Genomic DNA, 13,271 nt, shown 5'->3' on the forward strand with positions numbered 1-13,271 from the left:
AAAAAAAACTAAAAAAAAAAAAAAAAAAAAAAAAAAAAAAAAAGAAAAAGAAAAAGAAAAGAAAAGAAAAGGAGGTCCATGAGAATTCTGTTTCCGTAATTTGAAGAAAATTAGTCAGGTGCTTTGAAAGGAGACCAGTCCCATTTTTACCGAACGTTTATGTAAGTAACTATGTAACTATAAGAAAGATCGGAGAACTTTGGAATGTTTGGGAGCAATTCTTGGTTATCACACAGGAGCACTGTTTATCTTTAATTTTTAAAAGTTATAAAACATTTCATAACAGACACCTTCTCACATGTTATCAATATTTAAACAGGCTATTTTGCAAGCTATGCCTCAGGTCTTTTATTTTTAAGAAATAAAATATAGTCACATCCTCTATCCTTTGCCCTTCCCATATACCATTTTGTACTTTTCATTGTTTACGTATGTGCCACAATCTACATTTTCTGTTTGAAAAATTCACACAAATGGTATTATATTGATACATCATTTTGCAACACAGGCATCCTTTTTTCATGTAGTAGGCAATATACACATACAATTCTAAGTCATACCAGTACAAAAAGATATATCCTGTCTATTTCTATTCTTTTCAGTAATGAAGGAGTGGAAATGCTTCCCTATAGCCTTATCAGGAAAATTCAGTCTATGTTTTATGGTTTTGCTCATCTGAAAAGCGAGAAACAACATCTCAGTGTAATTTAAATGTGCATTTCTCTCATTATAAGTAGGGTTAAATATATTTTTATATATTTAAGGCGCTTTTATATTTCCTTTTCTAAAAACTGTTGATGTCCTCTGCCCATTTTTTGATCTGTCCCTCCCCTGTCCCTGCATTTTCTCAGAAATCTTTATATATTACTGGGATGAACTACAATAATTTTTCTATTGACTTTACAAAATGTTTTTTTGACCACTTATGAATTTTTTCTTTCATGGTTTCTGAATTTTGAGTTTTAGCCTCTTTATTCCAAGGGTATAAAGGACATTTTGTTTCTTCAAATACTTTCATGTTTTAAAAATTTTCACATTTAAATTTTCTGATCCTGTTAGAATTTATCCTGGTAAATGATGTGGACCGTGGTTTCAATGTGATCTTTACCAAGAAGGCTGTTTAGTTTTCCCAATATCATTCATTTCAAAAGTCTATTCTTGCCCTCAGATTTATGATATACTAAATGCCCAAAGAATATAGCCCTATTTCTGGACTTTCTGCTTTGTTCCAATGGTTGACCTTCCACTCATGAGCCAGTCCCACGATGTTTGAATTATTGAAACTTTATAATATGTCTTTAATTTTTTAAAAGGACTGTTTCCCTTCACTGCTTTCTTAAGCTAGCCTCATGTATTTCCCAGGTGAACTTTAGAATCATCTTACCTAAAAAATAAACAAATGAACAAAGAAAAAAACCCTTTTGGTATTTTCACTAAGGTTGCATTTCCATTTATAAGGTAACATTTGGAGTATTTAAATATTTATGATGTTAAGTTCTTTAAAACATTATGATATTACAAATGTAGTGTATTATTTCACTTATTCATGCTTTAATTTTTGTCTTGCAGTCTGTTTTAAAGTTTTCCTCATATGGGTTTTATACATTTCTCACGTAGGTATATTCATATACATTTTACATTTCTCATTAGTTATTGCTCTTTTAAATGGGACTTTCTATTCCATTATATCTTTTATTATATAAAGGGAAAGAACTTTTTTTTAAAGAGAGATTTTTGCTATAGGGCAGGTGGGTTCACCAGAGAAACAGAAAGCAAGAAATCACCCCAGACGGGGGATTCGCCATGCTGCAATCCCTTCTCCTCAATTCTCCTCTTGGGATTTGGGACATGCATGCCCACACACCATGAATTTCAAGCATCTAGGTCTGGGACTCAGACTGCAGTCAGCCATGTGGGAATCTAGTGACATAATCACTATGCCATCCCTGGTCCCCAGAAAGAACTTTTTATTTAACTGCCAGAGGGTGTGTGCACTCACTAGAGAGACAGAGTGAAAGAGTGAGAAAGTGAGAAAGAGAGAAGGAGAGGGAGAGGGAGGGAGAGAGAGAAAGCCCCCCTACTAGGGCATGGCCACACTGCAATCACTTTTCCTGCTTTTCTCTACCTTTTTGGGGTTCAGGGCACTCACACACACATGCCACATGCTCTCAAGCAGCCAGGGAGGAGATTCAACTTGTGGTTGGCCATGTAGAATCTGAGTCCCTCAACTAGTAGGGTACAGGGCCAGCCCAGCACATTTTTTCAAAAGAAGGGGCTCTGGGACCACCAGGTGGTGTGGTGGTCAAGGCGATGGGCTCCTACATTGCTGACTGCAGCTTGAGTCCAGACCTGGTGGCTTGAAAGTCATGTGCCCACATCGCATGTGTGTATGCCCAGAATCCCAGGAGGAAAATGACAGAGAAGGAATTGCAGCATGGCTAAACCCCCGGGGGTGATTTCTCATCTTCCCTATTGCTGTCTCTCTCTCTGGTGAACGCACGTGTCCTATGGCAAAAACCTTAAAAAGAAAGAAAGATAGATAGAAAAGAAAGAAAGAATGGGATTTATTTTGATTGTATACTCAGTGATTTTGTTCATCTTCTTCTTTCATGTTCTTAAATAATCTCTACCATATTTTACTGTGACACCGTGGGGATTCCCTGTTAAAACTTGTCATCCTTACTTAAAATTCTATAAATTATTTTCCCAGTGTTTTTTTAACTCCCTTCAACCTAAGATTCAATTCAAACATCAACTGACCGTTTAAACACTTGTTTCTTCTTCCCAGCCATTATTAAAACTGTCTTCAGAGCTCTTAAGCCAAAATCATAATGATCCTATTGAATATAAAAAATATTTGAATTGTTAATCCTTCTGAAAGAAACATAGAACAATTCAAAATGAAATACATGTAATATATAGTTAAATGACTGATTATCTATGCCCTGGAAGGGAAACTGATATTAACCTTAGGAAATCCTAAGTTCTGCCTTTGTGCTCTCATTGTCCTCTCAAACTGGCACTCCTAAAAGTCTCTTTCTTAAAAGAGTAACAAGTATTAAACATGTTAAAAAAACCCATCAATATCTAAATTCAACTTGTTCTGAACTGGAAAGAGATGAATTGAAAAGAATCTTGACAAGAGTACGTTGGAGAAAATACGGTTAGCTGTTCCAACCATTTTAGACTGGAAACAAATGCTCATTAAAAACTGGCATATCCAAGAACATTCATTCTCAAAGTGTAGCACTCAGATCAATAGCATCAGTAACACTTAAGAACTTGTTAGAGATGCAAATTCTAGAGCTCCAAACGAGTACAGAATTAGAAACTCAGGGGGTAAGTCCCAGTATTCTGTCTAAATACGTTCTCCAAAGTATTCTGATCCTCAGTGCAGTTTGACAGTCACTGCTCGAGACGTTAACTTCCATGTTTGGAGGAAGCGGTCTATAACTTAGAATAACTGATGCTTGATTACACTTTCCACATCTTGACGAGGAGGCTTGGAATCTTAACTGATTTTACATTTTGCCTTATCCAAGTTGGTATATGAACTTGATAGGCTGTTTAAAATTTTAGCTCCATTATTTCGTAAGGTCGTAGGTCCTTCCTGGACCAGTAACAGAACAGTCTTAAATTATTTTTATATCATTATTTTTATATCATCACCTATATCTATATTGAAAAAAGCAGTTTTAGTTACCTGTTGTGAGAGCTGTCTGTCAGCTAACCCGTAAAGGTTAGCTAGCTTTCCAGAGAGTGATTTTGCAGATTTGAAACCAACTGAAAATAGGATTATTTCAGCAATCATTTGATAATGGGGCACCATCATTGCCACCGGGCGAAAAAGAGATTGTAAGTTATCTGGAAGCTCTACGCGACCTCTATATCTAAAAAGGAAAAGGGAAAAAAAGGAAACAACATCACTTTGTGTGGTTTTTCAAACAAGGAACTACATACTGTAGCATGCTTTTCACCAAAATAATGCTCTTGGCTTCCTATGTGACCTTTAATTGATACTAGTTTGCAAGGTTTCTTTTCTTTTTTCCTTGTCAGAGGGACTCATGTACTCACCAGAGAGATCAAGACAGAGAGAAAATCAGAGGGAAAAAGCACTCCTCTATGGCCATGGTCACACCTCAACCCCTTCGCTACTGCTCCATCCTGTTAGGATTTGGGGCATGCACACCCATGTGCTTGGCATCTTTTTCAAGCTTCTGGGGCTGGGACTTGAGCTGCTCAGTTAGCTATGTGTCCCATAGCCACTATGTCCTAGGGTTGGCCCTCTAAGATGGTTTTGATAATGCCTGTTTAACTATTTTCTCCCTGTGCCTTCTCATGCAATTCATCTCACATCAGTTCTCTTTGATTCCCTGGACTACTGTGGCAGTCAGATATTTATTGAAGCTCTTCAATGTTCACTCACTGTAAAAAACATAATTCTTATTCCTCCTGACATTCTCAATTTTTTCTGCCTGTGTTCTCGTGTGAGGAACTACTTACCTTTCCCTTTCTCTGGGTATTAATGAAGTGAAAATATCCCTTGGTCAGAAGCTTAATGGGAGAAAATCCATATAGAGATAGGTACAGAGTTGGAGATGTTCGAAGATGGTGTGGGTGGAGGAGAGGGTAGGAGGGGTAGTGGAGGTGAAGATGGATACACAGTGTCAGACAACTCCATCTGTGGGTAAGATTTAAGGAAAGGATTTTGGTTTGTGTCCACTCCTGCCAAATTCACTGATACTTACCCAGGATTCATAGTGATAAATACTGCACAAGACATATTGACGCGAATTTCTTTTCCTTCCAGTACAAACCTACAAGATATCATTCATCAATAGAACTGTTTTCTCTAAGCCAATGTATGTTAGTTTGGGAACTTTCTTAAGGCTGTGCTACATTTAAATCCAGAACACACTTAGAAAATAAAATGGTAAAAGAAAGAGGAGAAGGAAGAGGCTCATCTTGAGTCAAAGCTGTGACCTTTGCTGGGATTCAGTTTTATCTGAAGTCTAGGATCTGAGGCTAGAAGGTCTCTCTCTGAATGAGTTGATTTACCTAGGGAAGGAACCTGAGGAGACTCTTGGAAAATAAGAGAGCTCTGCTTGAGAAGCATGACCATTTCCATTTTGAATATGGCTCTGCCACTCTTTTCCTTTCCCTGTAACCTGACGAAACCCATAACCTGACCCATATGTGCCTCCTAAAATTCCTCAGTAAATGCTTATCACCAGTAGATTTATATTGCCAGTTATAACTATCCTTCCGGATAACTTGCTTCTTCAACTTGTGCGAACCACTCTCACATAACTCAGAGCTTATAGTTTTTTTTTGAGTTTTGTGGGGTTTTTTTTCTTTTGTGATTTTGCCTTGATAAACCTCCCTTCCCCCCCCCCTTTCTTTGGGACTGTGAGATTTTGAAGTGATTCAAGTCCTTGTATGGGCTGCCAGCTAATAAAGACTCGTTCAATTGGGCTAAAACTAGATGTCCTTTCATTCTCTTGCTGATATGAATACAATACCTGGATAACAAAGTAGCACATGGGGTGGGGTAGAGCATAGAGTTCCTTCTTCACAAGGGAACACAGCCTACCTCCCATGGTCCCTCACCCTCAGTTAAAAAAAACTCTGGGACCAGTGTGAGAGAAATCTTAGCATGGAGTTCAGTATCCTGCAGTCAGAACCAGTGGTTGGGATGATAGGGAGAAATCCTATAGTAATTTCTCAGACAGCTGATAACCAAAGAGGATGGTCAAAATGGGAGATGCATCAGAACAAAACCTCAGGAACTCTCTGGATATGAATTGGGAAAACTTTGCAGAGGCTGAGGTGCAGTGAAGGGTCAGTGAGATGTGTGTTACTATGACCCCACCCTATCCCTCCCCCTGAGTTATACACACAGACTTGTGAGGCCTAGCAACACTAGCTTTCACGGATTGAACAAATTTCATGAGCATAATGCCACAAGTTAGTGTCAATTGGTCTAAGTTAGAACTACTATTGATACATTCTAATAGAAGTTTTAAGCACATAAATAATTTCTGTCCATAAAGTAAATCATGTGAGTTCCTGAATTTATCAGAAGAGAAAAAAGTTTTGCTGGTATTACTAAACATTAGCAATCCTAACATTCAAATATTTTTATTGCAGAGGTTTTCAGTAAAAACCCATTCATTAAGAATAATAAAACAAGAGAGGCTTCAGTATGTGAACAGTATGATTTCATTTTTTAAAGGATGTAGAATTAAAGAAAAAACTAACCTGTATTTGGTTTCTTCAAATGTGATATTCTAATATGAAAAGGTAATGAGATAATTTAAGGTGGGGAAAAAAAAACTGTTTAGAATGTATTTGCACTAATGTCAAGGAACAGTTCCAAAGCTTGAGCAAGGGTTTGAATACTTCTAAGTTGGCCTGAAAGTTAGAGTTATATACAGTATGTATTCACATTGTTTTGCCAGGCAAAGGAAACATTCAGGATGATAAAATTTCAGTTTTCTGACAGGTGGGCATAAAGTGTCTGGAGGCCTAGGCTCCCTTTCCTGTAATAAATCAGGCAAAGGTTCCTTACAGCTTAGTGTGGGTGGCTAGTATGTAAAAGTGGGCCTGAACTCTCCCACTATGAGATATGAGGTAGCTCTGGGCCTAGCCAAAGCCCAGAACTGCTACTTAAAACTCCTATTATAATGTAGTATTTCTAACCATTTTTTGGTGTGTATTGTAGAAAACATATTTAATAATTACTAACTAAACAGAATGCATGAACCAGATTTTCATTCAAAAAGGATAAACACATTCAACAAATACCTGACAGAATAGCTGTCTTTTGCAGCCTTAATTGTTAGGATCTGGGAGGCAATGACGGAGAGAACTTCCACGTCGATTAGATTGAATTCATCAAAACAACACCATGCTCCCGACTGAACTAGTCCAAAGAATAGTTTCCCCACAATCTTTAAAAAGAAAAAAAATATGGATGACTGAAATTACAATATTCTAATAGGCAGAGATTCTGCTAGGATACTATTGTAATTCATTCATTTTCTTCCCATTTTACCCAAACCAACCAATCACTTTTTACATTATCTCTCTGAGGGCACTTTTGTAGGGTTGAAAGCAGCAGCCACTAAGTCTCTAGTTGAGCCAACTACTTGGCCTGTCTTGTAAATGTCTAAATGTGAGTAGTAAACTGACACTCACAAGGACTGTGCATTTATGGCCACAGTTTACACAGACCAGAACCAGACCACTTGGTGGCTGCCATTTAGCTCAGAGGGCCGTGGCTAGGCACAAAGAGTCTTTAGGACAATTTCCTGACAGGTGAGTGTAAAGTGTCTGAAGGCCCAGGCTCCCTTTTCCATAGGTCAGGCAAAGGTATCTTATCTTATAGCTTAGTGTGGGTGGCTGGTAGGTAAAGCAGACATGAATGCTGCCAGGATGAGACAGAGGTCACTCTGGGCCTACCTGAAGCCCGCAGCCACTACCACTACTGGGTTTCTGCTACTTAAGTCAGCTTATTTGAATTTATTGATATTGTTGATGTGTTAAATGAGCACAAATTGGAAATGAAGGGTCTCAGAGAAGATGGACTTTGAAAAGCAAACAAAATGATGGCAATAAAATATAAAAGGTTTGGCGTTAACATGCAAAACAAATTGCAGATTGAAACTTTGAGATAATTTCTAACAGATATCTATGAAATTTTAAAAATAAATGGTTCAGAATGTTATGAGAAATGTCATAGATCATATGCAACCAACAGATGACTGACATAAATCTGTAATCATCGTCTATGTAAATTCAAATATTTCTATAAATAATAATATCCATATTGGTGGTTACCTTTTCAGTAAGTACATGTATATGCTTAGGACTCAAATTTATATTAGTATAGTAGTTTATATATTCATGTTCCATGTAAGATTTTATTTGAGGAGAACCCCACTGTTAAAAAGTTTAAAAACCACGGTCTTAAGGAACAGTCGAACTAAAGGCAAGTATATCTTTAAGTTTTTATTCTATTAGTTTTTAAAAATTAATAACATGCATAATTATGTTAATATTGCAAAAATAATTTTTTCCTGTTCTTTCATTCCTCAGCGAAGTGTTTTATGTGAACAGTATTTTTTTCTGAATATATATGTTTAAACATTACCTTATAATCCAAATCTTTAAAGCAGTTGAAGACTACACAATGTTTGCCCAAGGACTAGAAAATAAAAATAGTGTTTCAATATATTTCTTGAATTATGACACACAACACCAATGTTAAAGCTGTTAGAATAATAGAATTCATTTATTCTTTCTGAGAAAATTTGCAATATGAAGATAAATTAGATAACAAATTCAGAGATTCACAAAACTCAGTATTTATAAATGTTCATATGCTGTTACAGCTTATTTGATTAGTTTATGGAACATCAAAGTCATATTTTTTTACACAAAACTATAAATAAAAGGAAAAAACCATTCAGGTGTCACAAACAATACCCTTTGCTTTCATCAATTATTACTAATACTCTCTGTTTCTCTTTTACACCTGTGCATGCACATACGTGCAGAACGATTATTTGCTTGTGAGTTTGTAAAGTAGTATTCCAAGCAAACACAAAACATATGTTGGCTTACTGGACCCCAAGTCTTAGCATGCACTAGACATCAAAATTAATTGATAAATTATATGAATTAATGAATGCGCTTATTAGAAGCAATAAACATCTTAACCAACAGGAATGGTATAAATTTAAGATACCATTACATTTTTCATGACAAAAAAGAAAAAGACTTTCCTCTAGATATAGAAGCCACTTACTTTTGCTAAATCTTTGACTGTCTCGGTTTTCCCTGTACCAGCTGGACCAGCAGGGTAGCCTCCAAGATTCAAGTGTAGTGCTCCCATGAGAGTGAGCCAGCATCGGTCTGTGAGTGGCGTAATAACCAACCTTGGGGCACAGCCCAGGTACTCATAGCCATACGTGAAGCTGGCGTCTCCTTGAGACACATAACACAACTTCTGTTTTTCATTCCATTTATATTGCAAATGTCTGAAAGTAATATTTTAAATACTCTTTATTAATGTAAAGTTATTTTTTCTCATACAGAAACATAAGATTTAAAATGGAATATTTTTTAAAAACCAGAAATCAAAATATTAAAAGCAAATGAGAAAAGTGCTGTAAAGTTCACGAGGAACTGAATTAAGTATGAAATAGTGGAATTCTGAAGACTGCAAACATATGAGCACTCTTCCCTTTGAGGAAACAGCCTTGCTGAATCATGCTGCTTCGGTGTGATGCCAGCCTAAACAGAGGATGTACATAAGAATCAGCCCTACCGGGACCAGCAGATGGCGTAATGGCTATGTCACTTGACTCCCATGTAGTTGACCGTAGTTCGAGATCCAGACCCAGAGGCTTAAACTCATGCAGGGCATGTGTGCATGTGTGCTCAAGATCCTGGGAGGAGAAGGGATTGTGGCGTGGCCATCCCCTCTGGGGAGTGATTTCTCGCTTTCTGTTTCTCTGTCTCTCTGTTTTTCTGGCAAGCGCATGCGCCCTATAGCAAAAACCTCTCCGCCCCAAAAAAGAATCCGCCCTACCAAGTTTGCTAAGGTTTCCTGTAAGAATGTAACTGAAGACACTGTTTATTTTCATTTAGTTCCTTATTATAAGGGAAGATTTTAGTTGTTCCTTATTATATGAGGAAGATTTTAGTTGTTCCAAGTATCAAAAAAGATCGGGACTAGGTCTGTGGTATAGGAGTGATTCACCGCTGAAGAGAAGCTGGATCGCCCCCTGGGGGGTGATTTCTCACTTTCTGTCTCTATGTCTCTCTCTCTGTCTGTCTGGCGAGCGCACGCGCCCTACAGTGAAAATCTCTCCAAAAAAAAAAATGTAACTGAAGACACTGTTTATTTTAATCTAGTTCCTTATTATAAGGGTACTTGAGGAAAATTTTAGTTGTTCCAAGTATCAAAAAAGATCGGGACTAGGTCTGTGGTGTAGGGGTGATTCACTGCTGAAGAGAAGCTGGATCATATGTGGTAGCCATGGTTCAAATTCCTGACCTAGTCAGCCTGAAACATGCCAGGCATGTGCATAAGTGCCCAAGATCAAACTGGAGGACTGGACGAGGGGGATGGCGGTGTGACCAGACGCTGTAGAGGCTGCTCCATAGGGGAAATAAGAGGCTTGAAGTAGAGCTCTCACTACCCATTGAAAACTTCTGCCCTCTTGCTGAATAGCAAAAGGAAAAGATGTTCTATCATAAGAACATAATCAGGTCAGGAAGATAAAGCAAAAAGAAGTAAAAATAAGGGGGAAAGACAGTAGAAAAGGGAAAGAAGGAAGTATAGGAATATGGTACTCAAATCGGTAGAGTTGCCTTGGAATTTCAGTAAATGCCCCAAATTAAAACTTTGACAGAGTTTGAAAAAGAAAATCAATTTACCAGGAACCAGCAGGTGGCATGGTGGTTAAGGCACTGGACACTCCCATATGGCTGACTATGGTTCAAGTCCTGGGCCTGGCAGCTTGCCTTCTCACTGTCTCTCTCTCTCTCTCTGGTCAAATTAAAATAAATAAATGAATAAATTAAAAAAAAGAAAATTGATTTACCTAAAGATATGTCTGTAAGAAGCTATTGCATGTGGAAATATAATTTAGATCTACCTACCTTGTCCACTCAAAATCCTCTGCACTGAAGATATTTTTAAGTAATAAATTTGACACTGTATCTCTGCAGTGAACGTAAATGGTAAGCAGTCCCTCTAGCACAGCTTTTGTTCTAGAGTTACTAGTATCCAGCACTACCAGCTCTGCAACCTCTTCTAGGTAACATATCAAACTGGCGTGGACTTTTTCCAACTCTTCTCTGGCTTGGGAACTCACAAAACTTTGGATACAATCACTATAAAACATGATCTGGCTCTGAAAAGTAAGACATATATATGATAATTAAAAACATAAATTTTATTTTAAATTAAAACATATTTTCATGAAGTATATGTGGTGTGTGTATGGGTGACTGCATTTGTGTGTGTGTAAAAGAAACCACTTACACATTTGCATGTATTTGAGGGTTAAAGATTGAATTTTGGCTGTTTGTGGGGGCCTTAGTCATTTACACTTTCTAAATCTTGTATTCTTAATCTATTAACACGAAGTAATAACCTGGGGCAGTAACAATGGTAGAAAACTTCAAGATGAAATTTGTGTTGCTTTTTCCATTGAACTCAGAAAGTAATATACCTAGAACACATTAAGTTTATAATAATAGTTTTCAGAAAGTTCATATAGTTTTTTTTACATGATATATATTTTTTCACATTTAAATCTTCCCATATATTCCAGAACTGTTCTAAGAAGACTACTGGATTAAGGTTGGGTTACAGTTAGAGAAGGAGGCTCTATCAACATAGCTTAAAGGTTTCTGGCCTGTACTACTGGATAAATCACGATTCTACTCATTCACTAAGAGATAGTACCTATTGGAAGAAAAATATGTTGGGGGCGAGGGGGCATAATTAATTCATTTTAGGATATATTGACTTTGAAATATATATATAAAAAATATATTTTATATAGAGGTTATTTAATATGTATTACATATATATAGAGAGGTTTTATATATATCTATAGATATAGGTATATATCTATAGATCTATCTATCTATCTATCTATCTATATATATATATATCTTTCTTCTAAAGCAAGATAAAAGGGTACAGGTCGGTAACCTAGTGTAACAATAAGCATTCTTGGTCACGGGCAACAGAAACCAATTCTGACTTTCCTAAAGGATGTCGCAGACTCATAACCAGCACACTGTTTGGAGGCTAGAAATTGAGGCTTGGGTAGTGGTCAGGAATAAGAGCCTGAGACAAGGCAGCAGGAACCATAGTCAAGGTCATGTCACAGTAGAGTCCCGTCAGATGCCACTATACTGCTGTGCTTGAGACGGTAATTCAAGGTTCATAGCCTCAGGAGAAAGCAAACAATGGACTGAGTCCCCTCCCTAGGCTGTATCATTGTAGGTGAAAAGATGGTTTGGTTCTAGTGAGGGAAATTGGGAGTCAGAGTTTTGTTGATATTTCTTTCTTTTTTAAAATAATTATTTATTTAATTTTATTTTATTTATTCATTCATTTATTTTTTAGTTTGACCAGAGAGAGACAGAGGGTGAGAGTGAGAGAGAGAGGAACCGAGAAAGCAAGCCAGCAGATTCAGGACTCAAACCCTGGTTGGCCATGTGGGAGTATCCAGCGCCTTAACCACCATGCCAACTGCTGTTCCCCAGCTGTTGTTTCTTTACAGAGGGATTCTTAATCACTCTATCTTGGATAAATCCATATTGAAATCCTCTCAGTAGCCAATGCATGCAGACATTTCATCATCCCCATTCCCTCATAGATGTCATTTTATATCCATTCAGAGCTAATTCCTAATCATGTGACATAAGCAAAAGAAAGAGGAGCTGTAGGTTGCATCCTGGAATGAGAAATTAGCAACTGTAGGGTGGATGTAAAAAAATTTGGCAAAAGTACATTCAATGATTGACACTTCAGTCTATTATGAAATACTTCTGGAAACAATATAGCTGCTGTTTATTGTTCTTTATATTTGGATGACTAGGAATCTGGGGAAGATCTTTGTAGCAAAGCATATTTGGTTATTTGAATTCCTGTTAATCTACAGAAATATGCAGATCAATTAATTATCATTTGTCACCTTGTAAAGAATAATTGTCCTTGGGTCCAGCAGGTGAGATAGTAGTGAAAGTGGAATTCCACTTTGTCTACCATGGTTTAAGTCCCAGACCCTGCAGCCTGAAAATCGCACCCGGTATGTGTGTGTACATGTCTAAAATCCTGAGAGAAAAACAGAGGAGAAAGGATTTTGGCATGGGCATCCCTCCTGGGGTGTGATTTCTTCCCTCCCCTCTCTTTGTTTCTCTCTGGCCAGCACAAGTGTCCTATGGCAAAAACATCCAAAAAAAGAAAAAGTATCCTCATGGTATTTTGTCAATATTCGGTCAAATAGAAAGCAAAAGTACTTGACCAAGAAGATTTAATAACCATAACCTAAGTCCACAGTCCCAGATTAATTTAACAAAGATTTGAAATTGTGCTGGGTCAAGGCAAAGTAAAAAGAGGTAATATTATTATATTACTTTTGAACCTGAATACTGAACTGCAAATCAGGAAGGCATTAAAACTACTCAATAGTGGTAACTCATAGCAATATGGTTTCTACCTTCATCACTACAGAATA

The 13,271-nt window shown here is 37.2% G+C and overlaps 1 protein-coding gene across 1 annotated transcript in view; it reads right to left on the minus strand.

Moving 5' to 3' along the window:
* Nucleotides 1-13,271, minus strand: part of DNAH14 (dynein axonemal heavy chain 14) — a 261,709-nt gene that overhangs the window by 170,752 nt on the left and 77,686 nt on the right. Inside the window, 7 exon segments of the mRNA XM_027775206.1 lie at nt 2,761-2,837; nt 3,704-3,890; nt 4,749-4,817; nt 6,808-6,953; nt 8,156-8,209; nt 8,813-9,044; nt 10,675-10,928. Of these exon segments, the coding sequence (XP_027631007.1) occupies nt 2,761-2,837; nt 3,704-3,890; nt 4,749-4,817; nt 6,808-6,953; nt 8,156-8,209; nt 8,813-9,044; nt 10,675-10,928 (1,019 nt within the window).

Source organism: Tupaia chinensis, unplaced genomic scaffold (assembly GCF_000334495.1).
Source record: "Tupaia chinensis unplaced genomic scaffold, TupChi_1.0 Scaffold000532_1, whole genome shotgun sequence".
In the NCBI taxonomy this organism is placed as follows: domain Eukaryota; kingdom Metazoa; phylum Chordata; class Mammalia; order Scandentia; family Tupaiidae; genus Tupaia; species Tupaia belangeri.